This window comes from Lissotriton vulgaris, chromosome 2_1 (genome assembly GCF_964263255.1).
Source record: "Lissotriton vulgaris chromosome 2_1, aLisVul1.2, whole genome shotgun sequence".
Lineage (NCBI taxonomy): Eukaryota > Metazoa > Chordata > Amphibia > Caudata > Salamandridae > Lissotriton > Lissotriton vulgaris.
In genome coordinates, this window is record NC_141687.1 from 280,067,904 (window position 1) to 280,095,643 (window position 27,740).

General features: G+C 48.2%; 1 protein-coding gene across 1 annotated transcript in view; it reads right to left on the reverse strand.

The window, feature by feature from the left end:
• BRIP1 (BRCA1 interacting DNA helicase 1) overlaps positions 1-27,740 on the reverse strand; it is a 1,426,214-nt gene that overhangs the window by 20,793 nt on the left and 1,377,681 nt on the right. Inside the window, exon 18 of the mRNA XM_086954933.1 lies at positions 4,916-4,998. Coding sequence (XP_086811059.1) covers positions 4,916-4,998 — 83 coding nt within the window. The remainder of the gene's footprint in view (positions 1-4,915; positions 4,999-27,740) is intronic.

Sequence of the window (27,740 nt, forward strand, 5' to 3'; positions counted from 1 at the left end):
TGGTGACCTGGTATGTGATGGTAGAGCGGGGTACTGGTTCTGGTGTCCTTGTATGCGACAGTAGAGCGGGGTGCTGCTTCTGGCGTTCTTGTATGCAAAGGTAGAGCGGGGTGCTGGTTCTGGTGTCCTTGTATGCGACGGTAGAGCGGGTGAGGGTTCTGGTGACCTTGTACATGATAGAGAAGGGTGCTGGTTCTGGTTTCCTTGTATGTAATGGTAGACCGGGGTACTTATCCTGGTGTCCATGTATGTGACAGTAAAGCGGGGTGCTGGTTCTGGTGTCCTTGTAAGTGATAGAGAGGGGTGCTGGTTCTGGTGTCCTTGTATGCAAAGTTAGAGCAGGGTGCTGGTTCTGGTGTCCTTGTATGTGATTGTAGAGCGGGGTGCTGGTTCTGGTGTCCTTGTATGCAAAGTTAGAGCAGGGTGCTGGTTCTGGTGTCCTTGTATGCGACAGTAGAGAAGGGTGCTGGTTCTGGTGTCCTTGTAAGTGATAAGAGAGGGGTACTGTTTTTTGTGTCCTTGTATGTGATGGTAGAGCGGGGTGCTGATCCTGGTGTACTTGTATGCGATGGTAGAGCGGGTGCTGGTTCTGGTGTCCTTGTATGCGAAGGTAGAGCGGGGTTCTGATTCTGGTGTCTTTGTATGTGTCAGTAAAGTGGGGTGCTGGTTCTGGTGTCCTTGTATGTAATAGAGCAGGGTGTCCTTGTTTGTAATAGAGCAGGGTGCTGGTTCTGGTGTCCTTGTATGCGACGGTAGAGTGGGGTGCTGGTTCTGGTGTCCTCGTATGTGATGGAGCAGGGTGCTGGTTCTGGTGACTTTGTATGCAACGGTAGAGCGGAGCGCTGGTTCTGGTGTCCTTGTATGCGGAGGTAGAGAGGGGTGCTGGTCTGGTGTCTTTGTATGCGAAGGTAGAGCGGGGTGCTGGTTCTCTTGTCCTTGTATGTGATGGTAGAGCGGGGTGCTGATCCTGGTGTACTTGTATGTGACAATAGAGCGGGGTGCTGGTTCTGGTGACTTGTATGCAAAGGTAGAGCGGGGTGCTGGTTCTGGTGACCTGGTATGTGATGGTAGAGCGGGGTACTGGTTCTGGTGTCCTTGTATGCGACAGTAGAGCGGGGTGCTGCTTCTGGCGTTCTTGTATGCAAAGGTAGAGCGGGGTGCTGGTTCTGGTGTCCTTGTATGCGGCGGTAGAGCGGGTGAGGGTTCTGGTGACCTTGTACATGATAGAGAAGGGTGCTGGTTCTGGTTTCCTTGTATGTAATGGTAGACCGGGGTACTTATCCTGGTGTCCATGTATGTGACAGTAAAGCGGGGTGCTGGTTCTGGTGTCCTTGTAAGTGATAGAGAGGGGTGCTGGTTCTGGTGTCCTTGTATGCAAAGTTAGAGCAGGGTGCTGGTTCTGGTGTCCTTGTATGTGATTGTAGAGCGGGGTGCTGGTTCTGGTGTCCTTGTATGCAAAGTTAGAGCAGGGTGCTGGTTCTGGTGTCCTTGTATGCGACAGTAGAGAAGGGTGCTGGTTCTGGTGTCCTTGTAAGTGATAAGAGAGGGGTACTGTTTTTTGTGTCCTTGTATGTGATGGTAGAGCGGGGTGCTGATCCTGGTGTACTTGTATGCGATGGTAGAGCGGGTGCTGGTTCTGGTGTCCTTGTATGCGAAGGTAGAGCGGGGTTCTGATTCTGGTGTCTTTGTATGTGTCAGTAAAGTGGGGTGCTGGTTCTGGTGTCCTTGTATGTAATAGAGCAGGGTGTCCTTGTTTGTAATAGAGCAGGGTGCTGGTTCTGGTGTCCTTGTATGCGACGGTAGAGTGGGGTGCTGGTTCTGGTGTCCTCGTATGTGATGGAGCGGGGTGCTGGTTCTGGTGTCTTTGTATGCAACGGTAGAGCGGAGCGCTGGTTCTGGTGTCCTTGTATGCGGAGGTAGAGAGGGGTGCTGGTCTGGTGTCTTTGTATGCGAAGGTAGAGCGGGGTGCTGGTTCTCTTGTCCTTGTATGTGATGGTAGAGCGGGGTGCTGATCCTGGTGTACTTGTATGTGACAATAGAGCGGGGTGCTGGTTCTGGTGACTTGTATGCAAAGGTAGAGCGGGGTGCTGGTTCTGGTGACCTGGTATGTGATGGTAGAGCGGGGTACTGGTTCTGGTGTCCTTGTATGCGACAGTAGAGCGGGGTGCTGCTTCTGGCGTTCTTGTATGCAAAGGTAGAGCGGGGTGCTGGTTCTGGTGACCTGGTATGTGATGGTAGAGCGGGGTACTGGTTCTGGTGTCCTTGTATGCGACAGTAGAGCGGGGTGCTGCTTCTGGCGTTCTTGTATGCAAAGGTAGAGCGGGGTGCTGGTTCTGGTGTCCTTGTATGCGACGGTAGAGCGGGTGAGGGTTCTGGTGACCTTGTACATGATAGGGAAGGGTGCTGGTTCTGGTTTCCTTGTATGTAATGGTAGACCGGGGTACTTATCCTGGTGTCCATGTATGTGACAGTAAAGCGGGGTGCTGGTTCTGGTGTCCTTGTAAGTGATAGAGAGGGGTGCTGGTTCTGGTGTCCTTGTATGTGATGGTAGAGCGGGTGCTGCTTCTGTTGTTCTTGTATGCGCCGGTAGAGCGGGGTGCTGGTTCTAGTGTCCCTGTATGCGAGAGTAGAGCGGGGTGCCGGTTCTGGTGTCCTTGTATGTGATGGTAGAGCAGGATGCTGGTTCAGGTGTCCTTGCATGCGACGGTAGAGCGGGGTGCTGGTTCTGGTGTCCTTGTATGCGACAGTAGAGCTGGGTGCTGGTTCGGGTGTCCTTGTATGCGATAGAGAGAGGTGCTGGTTCTGGTATTCCTGTATGCGAAAGTAGAGCGGGGTGCTGGTTCGGGTGTCCTTGTATGCGATAGAGCGGGGTGCTGGCTCTGGTGTCCTTGTATGTGATAGAGCGGGGTGCTGGATTTGGTGTCCTTGTCTGTGATGAACCTTATCTTGGAGGTGATACAGGGCAGTGCAGATCCATCAGATTTCGAGGTTCATGCCTAAACCGCTCTAGGCCTTGAATGAGTCTTGCTGCTGCATGTAGAGTTCCTTTCAGAGGAGCCAGGGTGGTGTTGGGCATTGCCTTCATCTAGCCGCAAGAGGACTACAGCGTTAACTCGTTCTTCAGTCAGTCTTCAGGAAGCAGGTTTTATTTCCTTCAGGAGAGAAGGCTGCCTCCATGCTGTCTTGGTTTTTTGGCAGTGTGTTCTCTGGAGCAGAGGAGTGCGTCAGGGGTGACACCAATTGATTTCGAGTTTGGTGCTGGATGAAGGATGGACGAGTTCACGGTCATTTGCCAGAGCCACACATATATGAGTGTTTGATTCTAATGGCGAACAGGTAAATCATATGTGTAAGAACTATTGGCAGCGCATTCCACAGGTGCGGACCCTGACCTGTGAACCAGGACCCTCCCTTGCTGTGTATTCTTGGACTTATGGAGTAGATTATTGGCAGAGGAGAGTGAGCATTAAGGGAGTGATTTTTTTTTAAAAAGAAGGACTTAGGGGGAATTTTCAATAACTACATTCGCGAGTAAGGGAGATTTAGAGTTTGATGCATTGTTAACATAAAGGTCAGTGAAGCATCCTTAGAGTGGGGGATGGGAGGTTTCAAGTACAGAGCTTTAATTCTCTAAATTCTAGATTTACTCTTTGCCACTTCCATGTTCTCACAGGAAAATATTTGCATAAAGTATGTTTTTTTCAGGGTCTGACAAGAAGAATGGCAGAATTGTTGTTATTCATAAGGAAGCCAACCTCCTGCTGTACAGCAAGAGCTAAACATGCTTTCCGTACTTGTCTAATTTGCCCCCTCAGATACAAAGGAGTGCACGGAGATGGGAGTGCTATGCAGAGCTATGGTTTGCAAGTCTCCTATGCGCTCATTCATTGTATTGTGCTATAATACTTATACCAGTAACAGGGGACGGGAAGCAGACAATGACACACATATCTGGCCCCACCCAAAGCACAGATTAAGTAACCTCTACTTTTGACACAAAGTGTCTCTCCCAGGCGCACAATTTATTTTGGATGCGTAAGCACTAGGGGTATAACATTCATGTAATGACAAGAAATTTCAGGAAAATTATGAAAAATTACACAAAATGTAAATCCATCATTTAGCGCTGTGTTGTAGAAAATATGCACTTGCATCAATTTTTGATGCAAGGAAGCATTTCATGCAAACAGTAGCCCAAAAAAACACATTTGCCAAGAACAGCAGTCACTCGTCTTGATGGTTTGCATTGTTCCCACCGCTCCTGTGCTATGCTGACTACGAATAGTGTAGTAAGAAAGCAACTGACGTAATAGTGTATTTTCAGGAATTTCACGTAACAAGCATAACGTAAAAGTTCAAAAATGTCACCGGCATAAATACAATTTTGCCCTGGCCCAGTGGGCACATGCTTAAGAAAAGTGTTAGTCGCAAGGCAGACTTCTAGAGTCCGTCTAACTGGCCCAGTCCTGTGTTTAAACATCCAATGTAAATGTTACCTGCTGTGTATAACCAAATGAGCTCTTAATCAGGGCTCTAGCTGTATGCACAGACATCTGCCACCTAGAGTACCACAGGCAGGATGCCAACTGTAAACCTAAACGACAGATTGCCTGCAAATACGAAAAGAATAATGCACCCACAAAACACCAGCACTAATGACAATAAGTCCAACACACACAGCTGAACTAGATCTCTGAAGTGTCCACTATACATGGCCCATCAGGCTCTTTATTATGTACAGCCGAATGCTAGTATGGGTGTAACTGGGATACAGCCTAGCCCTGGCCATGGGCACCTGACCTGGCCTGAGGGCACACTGAACAAAAATGATAAAGTCACCAACATAAAAACTCAGGGAAAGCATCATGCATGGAGAAAAGGGCTTGAGTTTGATTTTGACAAGAAGGTGACTCACCCGTTATATACTTGTTAGGATTGCTTCGGAATCGGTCGTCCACCAGAATAAGGGCACCCCAGTCATTCTTGTGCCGGATACACCTGGAGGGCAACAACATGAGGTGCAAAAGAAACACCAATTAAGGCCAGACACATCAACAGTCACATTAATTTGCAACCATATATGCTTCACCGCACTCCTGCAACAGGCGTGGCACAATACATGTGATTACACTTTTGTTACACTAAGCGCTTTTGAAGACCAATCTGATAGCTACTGTTGCTAATCCAAGGACAGTGTTAAATTGTGTAGAAATGACCCCAAAAAAGTTCGATGTATTTCTGTATAATGTGAAATTCAGACACTGGGGCCCCGATGTAGGTAAACGCGATTTTCCGATTTCAAAATACCGAGGCGGGCCGAATCGGTATTTTGAAATCGGAAAACGAGATGTAGGGAAATAAAACCGAATGAATACCGATTCGGTCGGCATCGGTACGTTCCGAATCGGCTCGGTCCGAATCGGAAAGTACCGAATCGGCTAACAACGAATCGGAACTTACCGAATCGGATATTCCCGATTCGGCGAATACCGATTCGGTACAAGCCGAATCGGTAAAATCCGATTCGGCAATCCTAGATTCGTAGCCATGAAAACACACCCATGGCGAAAAAGCCCATAGGAATGCATTGAAGGAACCGAATCGGCTTTTACCGAATCGGTATTTTTACCGATTCGGATATTACCGATTCGGTAAAAGCCGATTCGGCAAAAGCCGATTCAGCCAATGAGGTGGCTCCCCCTCCCCCACCCAAACAGGGAGTGGCAACACTGGCAGGTGCAGCTAATTAAGAAGTTTCTGGAGAGCCAGCCTGAGCTCAACACTCACAGTTTGCAGCAGTGGGAGTAGGAGGTTGCCAACTGAACTGGAGAACATGGCAGAGCAGTCAGAAAGCCAGAAGTCCTCCCAGAAGAGGAAGCCCAAGTTCACCACCACCGAACTTCAGGTGCTGGTCGAGGAGGTGGTGAGGGTGCACCGCCAGCTGTTTGGCAAGCTGTCCCTGAACGTGCCAGACAGCACCAAGAGGAGAATCTGGGCCGACATCGCCCAGAAGGTGAATGCTGCGGGTGTCACCCCCAGGTCTGTCGAAGAACTTAAAAAAAGGTTCTATGACATCCGCAGCCTCACTAAGAGGAAGATGGCCGAGATACAGAGGCAGGCTGGAGTCACAGGAGGAGGCAGGAACCCGGCGCCACAACCTCACCGAGCTGGAGGAACTGGTCTCCAGCACCATTGAGAGGGAGAGTGTCGTTGGGAATCGGGACCCTGGACAGCTCTGCGAGAGCCACAGCTACAGGTAAGAAGCATGCGCATCATGACACACCCTACCAGACACCTCCCCATTAGACACAATGCATAGGCAAACCCCAGCACTGTACTGTCACCAACATACAAGAGACAAGCATCATGGTACATGTAGTCAGCAGAAGTTAGCTAAATATGGCAGTGCAGAATCACAAGACAGGAAACAGTGTGACACAGTGTAAGAAGATGCAAGGACATGTGGAATGCTATAATTGTACTGACTGTAATACATCGGCACTCAGTTTACAAATGCTTCTTTGTACCTAGGGGCCCCATCAGGCGGAACAACAGTGGCATCAGAGGGAGCAGCACCGTCCGACACTGCAGTCGCAGGGCCGAGCACCAGCCAGGCAGGCCAGGAGGAGGAGGAGGAAGGAGACACCCCAGGGCTAGGAATGGAGGGAGTCCTGGTCATTGACTTCGATACACTGCACTCCCCAGTAATGCCCAGCACACCCCCCTTGCAGTTCTCCCCAGAGAACTCCCCTACAAGGGACACCATTCCGCCTACCCCAGCTCCTGCCACAACCGTGGCCTTGCCACCTGTTCAACCTGTCCCGGGAGCAGGGGCTCAGGGACCGCCCAGCATCACCCCCCCACCAGTGGCACCCCAGCCCACTCAGCAGGCCGGAAGCAGCAGTGCCCGGCGCCGTAACATCACCACCACTGCTGCACCAGCACGGGAGGGCAGTGTATTCCTGGGCCTGGAGGGACAAATGGTGAAAATTCAGAGGCAACAAGCCAGATCCACTATGGCCTGCCAACGCCAGCTCCTGCAGCACAACATGCATATGGGAGAGTTGGTCAAGGGATTCCAGGCCGTGGTGGAATCGAACAAGGAGGTGGCAGCAGGGTTAGGCAGGCTAACCACTGCCATCACCCACTCAGCAAGCAGACAGGAGGAGCATGAGCTGGTGCGCAGGCGGGATGCCCGGGTTCTGAACCGCGCCATGGGCCGCCTTGCAGCGGCGACGGCACAACTGTGCCATCGCAGCGCCAACCAAGAATCCGTCCTTAGTCAGCATACGGCTGAGCTTACTAGGGGGATGGCCCGGATCACCACTGCCATGGAGGCCATGATAATTTCAAACACCGCCTCCAATCCGGCCCTGGACCTGGGTGATGCTGGGGACAGCAGCAGCCGCAGCAGCCCGGCCAGCGCTGCGTCTGAGCCACGGAGGAGCACCAGGCGCTCTGCTGATGCTGCTGGGCATTCAGAGGGGGCTGAGGGACACCCCAGTGGGTCTGGCAAGCGGGCAAAAAAATAGCCTGGCAAGGGCGGGTGAGGCAACCAGTACCTTGGACTTTATTTTATTTACCATACTCCATTTTTTGTAGCACATCAGTGCTGTAACTGTGGTGCTACACTATTAAAATTTGTTTTTTCCAAGCAACATTTGGCTGTCTTTGCATCTGTACTCAGTCAGAAATAGTTCTCAGTGATCTCCTCACGTCTGTATCTGCCATCACTTGGCGTACACACCCCAGCTGGCTGTGTCAGTGGCACAGCTTCGTCGTCGTCATGGTCCTCGTAGTCAGACAACTCCACCTCAGTGCCCTTCTTTACCGCAAGGTTGTGTAACATTGCACATACAGCTATGATCTTGCAGCAGGTGATGGGGGTATACTGCCTTGCACCTCCACTCTTGTGCAGGCATCTGAATCTACTTTTCCAGATGCCAAAGGTCCGTTCGACAACATTCCTTGTGCGTATGTGGGCCCGGTTATACCTCCTTTGGCTGGGTGTGGAGGGGTTGAGGTAGGGGGTGAGTATGAATGAGCGGAGGGCATATGCACTGTCGCCTGGAAGAGAAAGGGGTCACATTAGACACATGCATACATGTATTACACCTACCTACTATGTGTCATGGGGGTCTCATGATGTGTCTCACCTAGGAGGTATCCTTCTCCAAATTCGCCAGCCATCAGCCGTGCATAGATGCCTCTCTGTTGGAAAATATAGGAGTCATGGGTACTCCCTGGAAATTTTGCTACCAGGTCTGTGATGGTGCACTTTGCATTGCAGATCACCTGCACGTTGATGGTGTGTGTAGACTTGCGATTGCGGTATATGTATTCGGTGTCCGCTGGTGGGCAAATCGGAATGTGCGTGCCATCTATGCAACCGATGATTTGGGGAAATTGTGCCATCTGGTAGAAGTCAGCTTTGGTTTGTAGCAGTTCTGCGTGGGTTGCAGGGAAAGAGATGTATTGGTCCATCCTGTCTATCATGGCGTCAAGGAATGTGTGGAAGAACCTTGACAGGCTGCTCTGGCTCACCCCTCCTGCTGCTGCTACACCACTTTGATAGCTGCCAGACGCTAGCAGGTGTAGGCTGCATAGCACCTGGACGTGCGCAGGGATGGCGTGTGCCCTTGGGGTGTGGTGGTCCAAGAATGGCTTGAGATCCCTGATGAGCTCAAGTATGGTGTCAGAGTCCAGCCTGTATCTCTGTAGTATCTCTGCCTCTGTGAGCATGAACAGGGTTATCCTCTGTCTGTAGACCTGTTCATTTCTTAGCCATTCCCTCTGTCCTTCCTGCTGTAGCCGTAGCCGCCTCGCAATGACATAGAAAGCTGCCATCCTGCAAGTTGCAATGCATTTTGGGACTGTTTATATGGGTTGGAATTGGTTACCACCTGATTGCAATCCATGGTAAATACCGAGTGGATTCTACCGATTTTGAGCCGATTTCGGTGTTTCTGTGCCTCCCTACATCTCCCCAACTGTCGGAGTCGGGGAATTTGCCGATCGGCGATTCCTACGAATCGGCATGTTTTCCGAATCGGCTCATGTCCGAATCGGTCTTTCTACCGAATCGGTACATGGACCGAATCGGTGATTTACCGATTCGGTGTCACTAACGATTCGGTGATTTACCGATTCGGTGTCACTAACGAATCGGTCAATGGACCGATTCGGTGATTATCCGATTCAGTGTCACTAACGATTCGGTCAATGGACCGATTCGGTGATTTTCCGATTCGGTGTCACGAACGAATCGGTACATGGACCGATTCGGTCTTTGCATCCGAATCGGTGTTTTTCCGATTCGTTACATGTCCGATTTTCGGTATGTACGTATCGGATTCTTTCCCATTCGGTGCTCATTCCGAATCGGTTTTCACTCCGATTCTTTATGTTTTTCGTTCCCTACATCTCGATGGCTGTTTACCGATCGGTAAGGGCCAAAAATCGGTATTTTCGGCCGTTACCGATCGGTAAAGGGCTACCTACATCTGGCCCTAGGTTCAGTGCAACATTTCGGTCCTTAATAGAGAAGCTCACACGAGAGTTCAATTTCTAAATGCAAACAAAATCTTTGAGTTAAGCAACAGAAAATCCTGTAATAAACTCCAAGGATGTAATGGGAAACGGATTCTCATTTTTCGGTAACCATGCACATTGTTCTGTAAATTAAATAATGAACATCATTAAAAAAAGGGACTAAAATGTCCAACAGGTGAAACAAAATACAAAATGCTCAGATAAAACAAAAGCTTTAGAAACAAGTAGAAATATAGTCGTGCTACTGGAGCGATCATTGTATTTCTTATATTTTTAACTCTTACAGTTGAAATGCTCATTGAAGTAGATAAAATCAAATCCAAGAAGGTACAATTCCTGGCTGGTACAATCAAATCTTAGCCTGTGTATAAAATTATCCTCAGCCATAGTTCTCCTTTCAAATGAAGCTTACATGAGTGCTACAGTTACCAACTTAAGTCTTCTGAAGACAGATATTATTTTCATTTGAACAGAAAATTCATTGGTCTTTGTTGTCGACATCGCCAAAAAGAGAAAATAGAAACTCTGCCTCCAGACTAGGCCTGGGCTGTAAATTCCGTTCCGCTTGCGTAACTTCGCGTTCCACGGAGAACGCGGGATTGCCATTTTTTTTGTTGCTTGATCGTGCTTTCAAAATGCGTTTTTGCGAGATATTTCCCGCAAGAACGCAAACAGCATTCGTGAACAGGAAAAAAAGCAATGCGAACAGGTCGAACAAGCAATTCTGCATGTTTGCGGAACTGTATGCTCGAGGAGATTTTTTACCGTTTTGCGGAGTTTTGCATAGCACGACTATGCAAATTCCGCCCACCCCCACTCCAGACCCCGATGTACTGCTCCTGGCCTCTTTGTCGCTCTTTCCAGCCAGCCACCACCCAAGAGGCCAGCACTACCATGTTTTCTGCCAACCTAAACCTGCTCAGCCTTCTTACCTTCTATCAAACTTTATAAGTGAGAGTGTGTGATCATGACAGGACATATGTCCCCATGTATGCAAAGCGTCGGACTGCTTGCTGACAGGACCCCTTCCAATCCTGATAAGGTGGTTCCCTACAGATCAGATACCCAAAGGAAAGGAGCAATGAAAGGAGGCGACTGTAGGCTCCCAAGAGCTACCTCGGACTCTGGCTACAGCTTAGCGGATTAAATACTGGGTGAAACTCCGGGGAGCCCTTCTGGATCACAGGAGGGGAAAAAGGAAGAATTAGAGAAAATAAAATCTGAAACCTCATTTCATGACACCTGTAATCCAGACAGCCTAGGTGAATAGGACCAAAAAATGATAACGGCTGTGGGAGCTGCTCCCATCAGGAATGGTAAGCTTTTTAATGGTCAGGGAAATGTCAGGCCCATAACCCATAGGACTGTGAGACCCGTTTAATAGATTTTAATAGCAGCAGAACTAAATGTCCAATAAATCGATCCTCACTTTTGTCCTCTGACCCATAGTTGCATGCGCCTGATCTTTAAGTCGTATGTAGTACAGAGGTCCACCTCTCCCTAAGATTAAGTGTTATGTCTATGGCATATATAAGGACAGCAGGAAAAATCTTGGGGAAATGATGGAGAGCTGAAAACACAAGTACCACTCTTTCTGATTTAGCAAAGCGTCTCCAGGAAATGTCAATACTCCCAGCCACCACCAGTCATACCCAGAAAACGTGGACCGCAATACTGTGAAGCTTGATGACAGCCTCTCCATAGGCAGACAGATGAACAGGGAACCCAAGATGGAGCAAATCATGAAAAATAGATTGGAGGAAAAGACGACAACTGAAAAGGAGCAGGAGAAAAACAGGACAAAACTTTCAGGAATAGGGCAGGAGGTAGGATGACCCAGAAGGCTAGAGCTGAGGGAGGAAAGATGTTAGTTCTTACCAATACCACTAACGAGGAAGCAAAGGGAACCGAGGGAAGAAAAAGGGTCAGAAAGAAAACCAATAGTTAACTTCATGGAACTGGAATAACCAATGCCAAGTTGCCGGGTGTTCTGCAAGTGGTGAAGCTGGGACTTATATTGAAGCTGCATACCACGACTCAGAAGTTCCTGCCTTCAAACAAAGAGGTCTCCCCCGGCCTTTTTGGCACTTTTCCCAGCTGCCACCACACCCATCACCGCCATGTTCGCAGCCAGCCTAGACCTGTTCCGTCTTCTTACCTTTTATCGTAATTTGAAAGTGCAATTTTATGCCATCGTGAAAAGCATGTAAACTGCATGCTGGGTATGAGATGGCTCACAGTACCCCTTCCAACCCTTTAAGAACATTCCCTAAAGATCAGATCCCCAAATGCAGTTTTCTCAAGAAGGGAGCAACGAGAGGTGGACCATAATTTAGGAGCATAAATAAAGGATGAAGGTTCCCTGGAGCACCCTGTGGCGTCATATCCTCTTCACGCAACTAGATACCGATTCAAACCCAGGGTAACTAAGAATCTACAATGGCCAAAACTTCACATTCAGGTGTGGCATCCACCAGGATCGCAGGGGTGGAGAAGACTCCATGACTCAGCCAGCTTGACTTTAGAGACATGCAAAACTGAGCATCCAGCACGTAGACAGCTGCATACTAATAGCTACAGGCCCAACTCTAGGGGTAATGTGAAAGGGACCCACAAACCAGGGACTGAACTTACAATGACTCCCAAATGTTAATAAAAAATGTGACACACACTTTATGGCCCAACCTCGTAGGAGGCAGCTGACTGCTAGTGGTGATGAGCTCATTAGCAAGCATTGGCCTGCTTGAGGTAACCAGCAACCTTTTATATGTTCGGAGGGGAGTGTATACATCAAAAAAGATACAGAAACTTAGAGGGACAGCTAAAAGAACAAGTTACTTACTTCCAGTAACCCTCTTTTGACCCTGAGGCGGGTTCTGAAGGCACAGATGGCACTGAGGTCGGACCTGCTAGCAGAATCCAGCCGGAAGACCTGTGTGGAAATTTGGGGCTCGATGGTGCCTGAGGGAGGCAGAAAAGTACCGAAAATTTGCAACATGGCCACTCTGAAGACTTGAATATTTTGTGACGTTGTCAGCAGACCTTGAAACTTGAGGTGCTCGGGATCAGTTGCGAAATTAGCTCTTCAAGCATTGAATGGAGAATGAGACCATGAGGCATCCTGATGTCCTTGTGACATTTTAGGTAGAGAGTGGCAGCACTGGGACGAGTCCTGCTTGACCTTTTTGTACTTCCCTTTAGAGTTCGACTTACCAAAAGACTTGGACTTTGATAACAACCTGTCGAAGGAATATCCTCAAACGCGGGATGGGCCTGTGCCCTCAACTTCTGAGACTTCTTTCGGTATTCGGAGATGTACAGTTTTGCTTCACAGTCCTGTTTCGCCTTTGGGTTCATAAGGGCACACTCCTCGCAGGACTTTGAGTTGCGCGCCAAACCCAAACACCAGAGGCAGACCGTAGGTGGACCTGTCACAGACATCGGTCCCACCAAGACCTAATCCCTGTAGTTTTAGGAGAGGGCATGACCCTTGCATACTGGAAAAAGAATTTGGAAAAAAACGAATCAAAAGACAAGTTGGGAGCGAGCTCTTGATCCGCACACCAAGGCACATAAAGAAAGGAACTGACATTCACGTACAGGCGTAGTGCTTATAAGCTGCTCTGGTTGTCCTTTCTGGGGTGGAATGAAGTCGGCGCGGGTTAAGTGCCACCATCTACCGGCACGCAGAAGCAATGATGTTAAAAGCAGCAAGCAATCAGCCCATTAGCACTGTCTAGAAAATAGTAGTGTGCTATAACGAGAGCAGTCTTGGGCATGCAGGAAACGGCATGGGACGATTTACAGCAACCGCCGCACTTAGTATATAAAAGTTAAAGCGGGCGCCCGTTGAGTATGTAAAAGTTAAAGCGTTGCGTCCATAAAGTGGGTGCTGCGCAAAGCCACAAAAAGACTGCTGCAATGTGGAATAATGCAAAAATAACAATTGATGGACAGAATGCAGAACAATGTCATACATTCACCCAGTATAGAGATCTGGGCATAAATCCATAGTTTTTTTGCTCGCCATGCCATTCTAGTTTGGACCCAGCCATATGCAAATCAGTCTTGACCCTGCGCCCAATGGGAACAGTCCATCCCGAACCGCCTGGCCAGGTCCTCCCTGGACTGCAAACAAGCATCCTAGGATTGGTTTCGGGCTTTCAGCCCTCATCAGCCAGGATAGCTTGACTCCAGTGGCATGGGGAGCACAGTACCCACGTCTGAGCATACCCGTCCCACTCGGGGTGATTTATGCAAAAAGAACAATTGATGGACAGAATGCAGAACAATGTCATACATTCACCTCAGTGCAGAGATCTGGGCCTAAATCCATCATTTTTTGCTCACCATGCCGTTCCAGTTTGGACCCAGCCATATGCAAATCAGTCTTGACCCTGCGCCCAATGGGACAGTCCAGCCCGAACTGTCAGGCCAGGTCCTCCCTGGACTGGAAACAAGCATACTAGGACCGGTCTCGGGCTTTCAGACCTCATCAATCAGGATAGCTTGACTCCAGTGGCATGGAGAGCACGGGACCCACGTCTGGGTATACCCGTCCCACTCGGGGTGACATATGCAAAAAGGACAATGAGGCACAGGGTCAGACTGAATTGCATATGACCATGTCGGAACTGGGGTGGTGGTGTGAGCTAAAGAATGATGATGGATTAAACCCAGATGGGTTGACTGGGGGTGAGTGTTTGATTTGCTCAAGCGCTCCGTCCATCATCCCCTTTGGTATCGCTTTGTTTGCCCTAAGTTAGCCAGGTATGCCCAGACGAGGTTCCCTTGCTCACTCAAGCTAGCCTGGCTGATGGTGGCTGATTAGCCAGAAACCGGTCCCAGGATGCTGGTTTCCAGTCCAGGTAAGACATGGCTTGGCAGTTCGGGCTGGACTGTTCCCATGAGGCACAGGGTCAGACTGATTTGCATATGGCAATGTCTAAACGGGGGCGGTGGAGTGAGCTAAAGAATGATGATGGATTAAACCCAGATCGGTTTACTGGGGGTGAGTGTTTGATTTGCTCATGAGCTCCGTCCATCATCCCCTGTGGTATCGCTTTGTTGGCCCTAAGTCGGCAGGGTATGCCCAGACGTGGGTCCCTTGCTCACTTTGCCACTGGAATCAAGCTGGCCTGGCTGATGACGGCTGATTAGCCAAAAACCGGTCCCAGGATGCTTGTTTCCAGTCCAGGGAAGACATGGCTTGGCAGTTCGGGCTGGAATGTTCCCATGAGGCACATGGTCAGACTGATTTACATATGGCCATGTCTAAACTGGGGTGGTGGAGTGAGCTAAAGAATGATGATAGATTAAACACAGATCGGTTGACTGGGGGTGAGTGTTTAATTTGCTCAAGAACTCCGTCCATCATCCCCTTTTGTATCGCAGTGTGGAATAACGCACAAAGTAGTGCACAAAGACCAAAGGAAAGACACTTCAGAGAAAGGATACCAGTAATAGGCCCGTACGTCAGAGGAGGAGTATCACAGCAGAAGGTGCGACAAATAAAATTAACAAACAAACCAAAAGCAAGCTTTTTGGAACAACACCCACGTAAACAAATCGGCAGCGAGGGGCGGAGTGAAACCCCACATATTGAACACAGCATGCCTCTAAGAGCAGCGCATGAACGCTGAAAAATAATGGAAGCCAGATATGAGGAGATTCTAAAGGGACTCCGCCTAGGTACGGATAACTACTTCACCGAAAATGAGGGAACAGCAGCCTCCCAAACTAAGCTATGGGAGGCATACCAAACAGGGATAAGGGAACAGGCTCTGACCCTGATACCCACGGGGGGGGGAAAGGTGCTTGGATGTGCTAGAAAAAGAAATAGCGGCATTAGAAAGGCACACCACATCCCAAATAGATTTGCACTTTTCCCATAGAATAGCACTGAAGCGACAGGGGTACAGAGACATTGCTGAGGAGGAGGCCAAGACTACCTACTTTGCAACACGCCTCTACGAAGTAGTTAATAAAGCAGGTAAATTACTGGCCTGCCTGGATCACAGGGAAAAATGACCAACTGGGTCCTTGAGATCCAGGACCGAGGGGTAGACCCACTCGTGCAATTCCCAAATAGCAGAGGGGTTTGCGAAATACTACGAGGGGGACTAACCCTACCGGGCATTCATAAATAATATTGAGCATCTCAACTGACAGTTAGAAACATGACGGGGGCACATGCAGCCCAAAACTGAACCAGCACTAAGGATTAATATATACATCATGGGAACCAGGGGGTACCCTACTGAACTTTACAGGAAGAGACCTCTTAGAAGGCTCTGAAAGAGGGAGTTCTTATGAAGCCCCACCACAGGGGAGCTATCTCCTTCCTGTATCATTAAAATAGTAAATACATTCCCGAGATGTCTCCACCGGCTGAAAGACCTGGGAGACAGATCTGGGGTCATTCAAAGAGGGAAAGTGGGAAGAGGCACTACAGGGCCCTAGAGAGGTGGTGATACAGGCAGGATTCCACCTGGTGAAGCTTTGTGTGTTGCACAGGGCATACTATGGAAGATGCACCCTACACAAGATGGGGAGAACACCGGCTGCGACTTGCCTGAGAGGGTGTGGAATGATGTGGTCTTTCCACCACATCATACGGGAATACCCGGCAATACAAAGGTATTGGGAATCCATCATGTGTAGCATCTCACAATCAATAGGCACCCAGATTGATAGCTCACCAAAAAGAACTTTACTTAACATAACAGGCAGAGAATTCACATCTTACAAAAAGACTTGGTTAGCATTTGGCCTGCTGGTGACCAAAAGAAACATAGCCAGCACATGGAGTGGGGAAGAGGCACCAAAGTTGGAAGATTGGAGCAGAGACCTGAACAGGTGTAATCTACCTGAGAAAACAACCTAGAAAAGCAGAGACTGCTCCAATTTATTTTTTTAAATATTGGCAGTATGGGAGCAGCCACCGGGTATTATGGGTTTTTAAAGGACAACACGCTGTACTCCATCCAACCACAGGTTGCTTTCAACTATGTAATGCCGTGCTATCTTTATTTTAGTTTCATACGTATTTGAAAATGGCAATAAAAACAAGCTTAAAAAAAAAGAATGAGGGTAATATGTGGAAAGCCACACATGGTCAGCCCATAACCAGTTCAAGACCAACACCCCCCAGGGGCAGTATATCAGTCGATGCAGGTAACAAAGAGAGTATACTGCAGTTGTGCCTGTACAAATATAGATCAGTGTAGCACTGGGAAATGCCAGAAGAAGTAGGAGGCAACAGAGGCAAGCATCCACTTTGGTACTGGTCAATCTGTTCAAGTTACATAGATTATGAAGAGCTGGGTGCACCAAAAATCGATTCACAGTTGCAGAGTCAATGAAAAGCCGGTTGTAGGTATTACATACTGACATTATGCTGTCTGTGAAAATAACCACTCTTTTGAGAGCAAAGGAGAGCTGGAGGGCGTTGGTGCCCAGGTAGACACTTTTTAAACCAGCACGTTAATGTGGAGGGGGAAGGTTTCAGGTTATCAAGTGATGTGAGGATAACCCTCGACTGCACCCCAATAATACTGTGCAAAATCAAGAGGGACTAAAAAATTAGAATCAGGAGGTAAGATGTGAAGGCCCAAAAAGAGATTGATCTTCTGAGATAGCCAGAACAGATTGAGACAGGATACACGGGGTCTGCCAATTGATACCAGCAGACCGTCGGATACAACTGAAAACGAAATATCTTCAGACAGAGATGGAGAGAAAGCACCTCCACTTAGAAGGCCTTCAAACCATGGACATGGAGAACAGCATGGGACGGCCGAGGAAATGGCCTGGAACTGGGATCAGACCTTTCTTGAGAGTAGTTTAAATCGAGCCCTCGAGGACAGGAGAAGGAGAACATTTGAGAGGTCAGGCAGAAACTTACCAGAAAACCTGTGAAAAAAGAGGACTCCATTGTGAGAGAAGGGAGAAACACAAGGGGCTGGAGATTTCAATTGGTGTATGGGCTCTGCTCCAAAACTAACCTCTGCTCTGGAACCACTGTTCTCGTGGTCCATCCTGTGTATGATGGAGCAGGAGACCAGAAGGGGACCGGGAGCCAAGCACCCCAAGATAGCTAACTTTGGACTTGAAATTGCTAATGCCCTGAAGTGGGAAGAACCCTTCGCCCACGGGGAAAAGTCTAGTAGAATGTATTAAGGTTTGACAGTTACATCAGGATTTAATTTAAGTAAATATGTGGTTGGTGATATTTTTGTCAAATTAATTTATTGAACATGACTGTAACATTCCTTAGTGTTGAGCCAGCCAACATATGTTTCGCGCCTTACGTGGCGCACAGGCCTGGTGCTTTCTCAAGGCTAAAACTGCACGCCGTCAAAGGCAGAGGTATTCGCAAATTTTAGAAAAAGTGATTAACAAAGTTTAAGGAAACCTCAGTTATAAAGAAATGACTAAACTCTTGGGTGAATATTGCAATATATCATGCTACAGTCCTAGGAGTAACTATATTTTAGGTATTCAATAAAACTAAATCAAATCAAAAACAAATCTTTAGATTACACTGTAATTCAAATATATATTTACGATCTATGGCACACAAATCAATCTCATTTAAAATCTTGTTTTCCAAATGTATCCTTATTTCCTATTCTTGATGGCTAGCAAGAGAACTTGGGCTAGCTCAGTTCGGTGATGGGATTTTCAGAGTGACTCGCCGGTCATCATCAGGGTGACCACTGGAAGCTACAAGCCTTCATAAGGAGATCTAGATTAAGGACTCTGTTCCTGCCTTGGAGACTAAGGCCTAGATGTAGGTAATTTTATTTTAACACTTCTTAAATACCGAATTTTACCGATTCGGTATTTAAGAAGTGGTCAAATAGAGCAGGGGGGGGGGGGGGGAATGTAGGTATTACAGAATCGGTAAATACCGAATCGTTAAGATTCGGTATTTACCAATTCTGTAAATACCGATTCGGTAATGCCCATTGATTCCTAGGGGCATTGAAGCCCATAGGAATCAATGGGCATTACCGAATCGGTATTTACCGAATCGGTAAATACCGATTCCAGCAAGGGTGCAGGGGGTGTCACTTTGACACCCTCTAGCACCCCAAATACAGGCATGTGTGCCATGTGGCACACAGACATGACCTAAGGGCATGTCTGTCTGTCACATGGCATAGGTGTGCATGCACACATGTGCATGCACACCTGGATTCGGTATTTTACCACCCAATTGGATTGTAAACTGTGCCACCTACATTTGTAATTACAGAATCAGTATATTTACCGATTCGGTAATTTACCGATTCGGTAATTTTACCGAATCGGTAAATATACCGATTCTGTATTTTTTAGCCCCCTACATCTGAAAACCCTAATACCGGTCGGAAACGGCCGAAATCGGCCGTTTCTGACCGGTATTAGGGCTCCTACATCTGGCCCTTAGTTCGAATCTTGCTTCCCCACTCTACCACACTGTGCAATTTTGGGAAATCATTAATAGACTACCTCTGACTCAGGTTGTTTATATTTACATACCTTAGCAGCACTTAGAAATGGGCTTAAATACAGCATTAAAAGGTATTTTTTCATTGGCGTTTTTATAGAGCTCAAAACAGATTTAGGGAGGGTGTCAGAGCACTGCATATCTCTTTGGCGAGAATATATTCACATTCAAAAAGCATGTAACAGGCACAGGCAATCGTGAAAATATCACTAAAAGAAAACACCAAAATCAAGATTGTTTCGCCAATGGCGAATTTGCAAAAATATGCATTTTCTAGGATAAATTGGTCTGCATGCATACAACAAAGATTCCTCTGTGCATACTCTAGCTACAGAAGGGCATAATTAGTTAAGACTGCAGCTGCTGTCTCAAAAATAATAATTTCTTGCTAAATACCTTTGCTGTTACAACAAAAGAGATAAAAAAAAATCGGACTGACTTGTAAGTGCAGGATGGAAATATTTGCAAAAAATGCTGAATTCGATTTCTTGGCATCCAAACAAAGGAGCCAGACGCAGCACAGGCATGTCCCACACCAGCACCACTGTCACCTGGCCACAGACACCATCTGGCTCAGTCCAGTCCCAGAGGGTGCTTTTACATGTCCTTGGCTTAAACAGCCCTGATTTAACCGGAAAGTGCCAGGCTGGGGAGAAACATGTTTTGGCTCACACTACTCCCTGCGGTCTACTTCCTCCTGAAGACGCCTGCCTATCACCAGTGACTGCTTTCTGTCACTGTCAGCGTATATTAAAACATCTCGATTTACAAAGGCTTCACGTGAAAGGTCACCTGCCTGTAAACTTTTTCTCCTGCTCCCTGTCATGGCCGCTCCATCACGGGTTTACCCTGCGAGCACAAACAGGCGACTTACCACTTTTATTTCGGTAATGGTCGAGGGATCGAAATCTCAGAAGTTTGAGCGCGCAGGCCAAGAGCAGAGGGTGGGTTTTATCAACACTCTGTGCTTCCCTTGTTTCTCACCGAAAGCCTGTTTTAGAAACGAGAACATAAAGTCTGCCACTATTAATCTTCTACAATCTATTATTTTAAGTCTTTATTTTGCATTTGATTTGCAAATACTGTCACACCGTTTTACCTTCCTTTTTCTGATTTGTTCTGTGACGTGGTTAAATTTACCATCGGGGAACGGATGTGGCCTAACGGCCAGAGCTGCCGACGTTAGATTAGGGAAACCAGGTCGAACCTCGAGCTGGCTCAACATCCTGTGATTCTGGACAAATCATGAAATCTCCCCGTGCCTAACAAAAACGAACGTTGCCTTGTGTTATGAAACTGGTGCTCATGTAAAGCGCTCCAATACCTACGCGTCAAGTTCGCGTTATATAAACCACACACAAAAAAATAAAAAAATAGTCCTGAGTGTAGCCACATATAGACTGCGGTGGCTGATGCTTCTAAAGAGCCATGGTAAGAGTACTAGCTTGGATTCGATTCACAGAAAATCACATGCCGCAAAGAGGGTTCCATTGGGTGGGAGGTACAGTCTCAGATCCAAGTGTCCAGAAGTGGCACATCCTGAAGATCATTGCATATGACAGCCGGCAGCATAAAGGTAAGTTAGCCAAAGATTTGGAGGAAAAGCAACATGGAAATTGCTTTTCTGATCTTGAGGGATTTTTGGGCCACGGACTGTTTTGGGAGCTTCGGACTGTTTTTGGTGCTTCAGAAAAAGAAAAATACCGATTTTAGATCTATGGTAGAAGGGTAAATAAGCAAACTTTTAGGAGGATTGCATTCATTCTTACCAATATGTCTGAATAAGTGAGCCTTCTGTGAAATCTGACAAATTCGATGTACATAGACAGCATTCATTTCACTTCTTCTCCCACTCCTCTCCCTGTGGGCACCATGGATACTGTAAATTATTGACTATATCACCCTGCCAGTAAGAACCCGTACCCCTGTGTATATGCACGGCCATTCTAGGCACCATGGCCCTTTTTACCCATTAGACTCCCCAGCTTCCCTCCTGCGCGTATCTTGCACCCCCTCTCTCATGTATAGGCCATGAAACCCGCTCCCTTTGCGCGACCCTGATGTGAAAGGTAACCCTCCTGCTTGACCCAGGCCTTCTCCATTCCCCTCTCGAAGAAGCATCCTTCGCCTCAGCTGACATGGCCCCCCCCAGTTGTATCTGGCTGCCCCTGTTCCCCCATGTACAGGTCGTAAGATCTCTCTCTCTCTCTCCCTCTCTGCGCGGCTCTGGTCCTGCACGCACCCCGTCCCCCCCTCCTTCTCCTCACATGAACAAGTCATAAACCCTCTTCTTCCGCAAAGCCTTGTCCTTGAGAGTCACGGCCGCGCCTGACCAGCACCTCCTTCCCTTCCATGAATGCCCCTCTATTGACGAGCCCTCCCTCCGCGCTCGATTGTCCACGCAGGCCTGAATACCACTCCTTTGATGACCCCTTCCCCCGAGTCCGGCTGACCACACATGTCCGAGGCCATCGCCTAAGCCAGGAGATACCATTTACTGCCCTTATTGTATGCCTAGCCACCCCACCCCCTGGGCCATGATCAGGCGCACACATCCTACGACACACTCAGCTGCATGATTGCCCTCCCCTCTTATCAGCAGGTCAAGGGTCCCCATTGTGAATGTATGTGGAATAGGATCATCACGAGGATTATAGGAATGTCTCCCTTTTGCGACACATTGACCTGATTGTATCATCAAATGTTCTGCAAATGTATAAAAGCCGGAGTCTCACGCTCACTTGTTAGAGCACCTCCCGAAAGACACTGTGTTTCGTGTCCGAAATGACATGCTCTCCTCATGAGAAATAAACTCTGTTCTTGATTCCTGCTCCCAGCGCCCGTCTCTTTATTTGATAATTATTCAGAATGGGAACTGAGAGGCGGTTTGCGCCAGCAGCCTGGGCATCGTTAGAATTATGGGCTCACTTTCCACAATTGGCGTCCCAACGCGGGGTCCATCAGTGACATAGGGTTCGGTAAGAGAGATCCAGACGAAAAAGTGAACGTCTAAAATGATCGGGGTATGCCTGCCTTGAGAGGGCCCTAGCCCGGCTGCCGATCGACAGAACTTCACCAATTCTGAACGGACCTCTCTTGAGTGACCTATTGTCCTGACTGGAATCCCACAGGAATGCTACATGGAGTAAGAGAACGATCGGGCGCTGGAGGAAGGAGTCGAAGAACTGTCCGTATGGTCCGGTCCGGGTAAGATTAAGTAGGGTGTTTTTACGCCTGATTGGTAGGGTGGCTCTGTCCACCTGATTGATTGATTGTTTGTATTGAAAACCGGTATTTGTATACTGGCATTGTTGGTATTGGTTCAGTTAGCTTTGAAGGCTACTTGACATATTGGTTCTCTTTTGAGAACGAGACATTCTCTGTTTGCAAACAGCGGCGAATAGGAACGTCGTCCCTCTTTGCAGATAGAGAAGGGTAGGTAATGCAGACTTTTGTCCCCGTTGTAATCCGTCATGCCTACTTTTCTCCCCACTGAATTGTTTGAAGTCGATTAATAATCGATTGTTGCTCTTTGAGATCTTCCCTGTCCACAAACAGAGATGAATAGGAATATTCTGTTCCCTTTATGGATAGCGAAGGGCAGGTAATGCAGACATTTGTCCCCGTTGTAATCCGTCATGCCTGTTTTTCTCCCCACTGATTGGTTGGTTGCCTGGACATTGTTGTTCCAGGAATTGTTTCGTTTGAGGTATTTTCTATTTGCAAACAACGTGAAATAGAAACACTCTGTCTAGTCTTTGCAAGTAGAAAAGGGTAGGTTATGCCCCTTTGTGAATTCGTCAGTCCTACCCACTCCCCACTGGTTGGTGATTGTGGGGTAGCTCGCATGGTCCGCCCAGGAGACTACTCTTATGGAGGACATATGCTCTCTACTCATGGGCCATTTAGTAGAAATAGACCGACTGGTCCGTCCAGGAGGCTACCCTAGTAAGTGGAAGTACATCGCTCGGTCTGTCCAGGATGATACCCTAATGAAGGAATATATGTTCCCCTTTTGATCGATAAATCTCGTTCCACCCCGGACCATTTATTGGAGGGGACTCGTCTGGTCCGTCCAGATGTACCCCCCTAGTGAAAAGGACACATAAAAATATGAAGTGATCACCGTTCCCTACTAACAAAAAGCTTTAGCTCGAAACACGCTAAGGAAGAGAAAGAAAAATAAAAGGAAATCAGGCTAAGTCAGTAACCCCCTGATGAGCTTTTGACTTCACCAAAAATAAGAAACATTAGAAGTAGGTCGTAATAAGAAATGTAAAAAGGCGAAAAGATTCGACATCAGAACATAGCCACGAGGTAGCTAGGCTTCACTGCCTGTTCCTGTTCCCAACATGTCTGCCTCATTGCCCGCCCCGCCCAAATAACGGTCACATGAAATAGAAACAACTCAATGGGTACCTACCCCCACTCCGGAAGCTCCCGAAGTGCAACAGGCCCGCGGTTACGCCCATCCGGAAGGCGAGGCCTGAAGGCACGAGGGACTCGCCTGCCCACGGTCAGAAGGAGACGATGTTGGGCAGGCGGTCCAAAAAGGATGACAAGGACCTCTCCGTCTTCTCCCTTCTGCCGCCCTGCAGGCCGCGGGGAGAGAGGGGGCTGTCTTGCCTCGGCCGCCGACCACCCCTCTCTCTCACCCGATCCGGCTCCTGTTGAGGGCCGGAGCCAAGGCGAAACGACAGCGAATCAAGTAGTCCCGCCACATTTCAAATTCGCCGCATGCCATCATCTGCTGGTCCAGAGCCGAAGCCAAGGCAAGAACGGCGGCAGATCAGATAGTCCCGCCACATGCCAAATTCACCGCCTGCCTTCATAGGTATAGGCGGTCCAGCCACATTCCACGCTCCCTGGAGAGTTGAAGGTAGTCCCGCCACATGTCGCCGAGGGAAGGGGGGGGGCTGTCTTGCCTCAGCCGCCGACCACCCCCCCCCCCATCATCAATGGCTGGCATGGCCGATGTCGAAAACTATGGAGCCGGGGAACGGCGCAGGGTCGCTGGAAGGGGGAGGTGCCGCGAACGGCCCTCCCCCACCTCCCTCCAGGTGGAGGCTTCCAGCGACACCCCAACGCTCTTCGCTTAAGGGTCAACATCAAAAAGAGGTCCTCTGCCCAGGACGGGCACACGCTCCATATCGCCTCTCCTCGACCTTGAAGATTCTATAAGAGCCGGGGGGCCCCCGACCCCCTGCATGGGTGCCCCCGTCCCCTTTGCTGGGAACCACGACAGCGGTGCTGCTCCTGCCGGCACCAGACTTGGATCGGAAATGGCTAAGATACCGCCACGGCACAGGCTTGTTCAGTTCCGGAGGAACACCAGAATGACCCGGTAGGAAAATTGTTGCCGCCCTTCCCACTCTTTGACTCATGGTCCATATTGTTAGACTGTTAACCACATTGCACGAGACTTTCTGAACTGCCAATGGAAAGTTCTGGGCCAACCTTGCGAGACTAGAGACACTCTGACTATGCTAGAACTCGCCTGAACCCCACCCAAAATGGCGCCGACGCGAAATGTGACGTTTTTAATGAACTTTGTTGCACCCTGATCGCGCAACCTTTTTGCACCGAGATATATATAACGTTTGGATAATGAAAGTAAATATGAAGGATATTGAGTATGTGCTTGAACAATGAATTGACTTAAGGGTGGGTACTGTCTATGAGTTGGGAAATGAATTGGTATAAATGAATGATCATTGGACGATGTATTTATGAACGTATTTAAGATGAATTACTGACATGCATCATGCTTGCTCTGTAGGAGAGTTTAATATGATTTTATTGCACTGCCGCACTTTTGTACAATGAACTGCCACCAGCTTCGTTCTTCCCATGCACAGTTCCAATCTGCTCCGTGGCTAGCCCACCGGGTTGTAGGCCTGTATTTATGTGTCAACCCTCTTTTATTAAAGGTATTTTGGAAACGAAAGCATCATTGTAGCGGATTGCATTAATGAGTTTTGAATGAATTACTACTATGAGCAACGAGAAAGTATGATGAAGGCTAAAGGTTAAAAAGGACCCGATATTTAGCAGCCACACTATGTGTGACAGGCAGCCGGAAAGGTGCTTTAGAAGCCCTGAAACGACACCACAGAAATGCCACCTGGCCGCCACCCTTGTACCCGATCAAAAGAGGTTACGACCAAGTAGCTCATGTCGCACAGATCGTCAACGATTATCTGTCTGACCTCTCTGGTCAAATCTGGGCTTAAACGCCGAGATGGTAAAGAAAGGCGGTACGTGAAGATGGGTCGAGTATGTGGTAAGTAAAAACATTTTCGGGCTACTACATGCTGATGTACTTTGAATGCTGCCACCCCCACCCCTTCTTTTCCCTCCCTTCTGCAGGTCACGTCGGAACGTCGGCTGAAGTGTGGAAGAGCGACGGTCAGACCACCTACGAAAAAGGAAAAGAGGGAATATGTGTGAAGTCGTTATAACGATAGGTTCTTAAAAGAAAAGACGTAGACTTAACATGACTGTTCTTCCTTAGGACATAGCGACTGAGAGGATGGACTGACATAGAAACTGGACAGGTACTGAATGACGAACAAAATTTTGACTAGAAAGGACGTATTAAATAATGTAACCGGACGTTTGAATAGGTAGGGAAAGGACAAAGAAAATCGTACGTATAAGGGTTGCCACGGCGCCACCCGTCTAGGAAGTTAGAAATGTCGCCGATGTTCAAAATGCACTACTCCCTTTCTCACACTCTTGCAGATATAGCCAAGCTGTCCGACTGTTTTCCCGATCAATACTTGCCGTTGCCTCAGCCTGGAGAACCTCCCACCACAGGAGGGAACAGAAAAATGGTTTAAGATCCAACCATGGGTAACTAGCATGACCAGGTTAATTTCCGATCTGCCAACGGAGGTGTGAGTATTGGTAATTGGGAACGCTCACAGGCGTGACAAACGAGAAGGAAAAGGGGGGAAGGGCAGGACGAGCTAAGCACGTAGATAAATAGGATAGTAACGATATGTAGAAAATATAAAACAGATCTTGTAGACTAACAATTGTTTCCTGTCTCGTCGTGGATGTCTTGTATATGCGTAATATATGTGCCGTCTTCCCTGTCTGAGTCTGTGTGTATGTAACGTACGAATTTGTGTCTCCCCTCTGTCTGTATCTATAGGTCACCTGACCTTTGCTGTTCCGTGTTGTGAACGCACTAAATGACCTATTTTCGTACACGTCTCTTTCTCCACCCTTCTTTCTCTCTCTCTCCTTACATGTCATACGTGTACCGAATGGCTCGTTTAGACTGCGGACGACTCTCACTCTCTTTGAGAGCCTCCCTATTTTTCTGTCCATCTTTTTGGTAAAATTGTGCCCCACCGGCACCACTCCGATTTGATACGTATTTGAACACGAAGGTGTTCAGCGAAATTGACCAAAACTAAAATGACTGTATCTTGCCATGTTACTGCCTCTCCTTTCTGCAAAATGAATGAACTTGAATTGGCTAATAAGGAAAGGACAGGTAAGACGACTAAAGTCCCCCAAATCAGGCCATTTCTAGGGGAACTGTATGTCAATGGCATCCTATGTCTGTTCTTCAGAGACGAACGCCAACGTCTAGGTTGACACCCAATACCCAGATTACCCCACCCCTTTGCACCCAAGCGCAAGCGCCTGAAGCATCCCCGCCCCATTTTTGATAGAACCGCTTCCGTTGTCCCAGGTATGAACATAATGACCATGGGTAGCTGCTGACCCTTGAGGAAATGTTGTTTTGCCCGATTCTCGACGATAGCACCCCCACCCTGTCTGAAAATGTTGGCCAATCCTGAAGGGAAATGCTCCGTAATGTCGAATATGATGTAACGCACAGTTGATGGGAATGTCATTTGTCCTCGCCTGAGTTATAAACAGGACGATGAATAAACATGCCATAAATTCAGTAGGAATGCTGACACATGCACTGCTTGGTAATAGACCTCTGACTGTGACCAATGACCATAAGGACTCAAATGCGAAAAATTGAGGGAGGAATTCACATGCGTAGATATCTTCTTCTGCCATTTCTCTAAAACATTGTCTTGTACCCATTCAAAGATTCACGATCACCGGAGGAGATGGGTCGGATGTGACATACAGCCTGGCTACAGATCTTGGGACACGTGTGACCTCGACCGAAGGTGGAGCTGCAGAGCAACAAGATACGGACGAGACAGCACTTTCGACGTGGAAAATGAAAAACGACGGGCTGCCCTGAAGCCCTCCGTCTGCTAACCCACGTGTGCCTGGAGTCTCCGTCCCCCTTCTTTGGGCCCGATTGATGGGCCTGCCTGCTTGTTATCCTTTGCTCCCTTGGTCCCTTTTGTGTGTCCCAGGAACTCTGACCCAACTCCGCTCACTCTTTCTCCCATTGACTGTTTGAACAACATTCACCCACCTTCCCACGTCACCTTTTGCCAAAGGAAAGAACTGCATTCATATGGGAATAGGGTGTTGCCATAGAACTATAGGTGCCGAGCATAAGGCGCCACCAAACGGACTGTTTAGGGAACAGGACTGTGGTCTAACAGCAGAGGACTGACCGCACCCTGCAACGCGTGAGGATGGAACCGAGCTGGACCCGTAGCTCCATCGCCGGTGCTCAACAGCGCCACCGAAAGTACCCGGATTAGAGCCTACCAGTGATGGCTCGCTGATAAAAAGACAC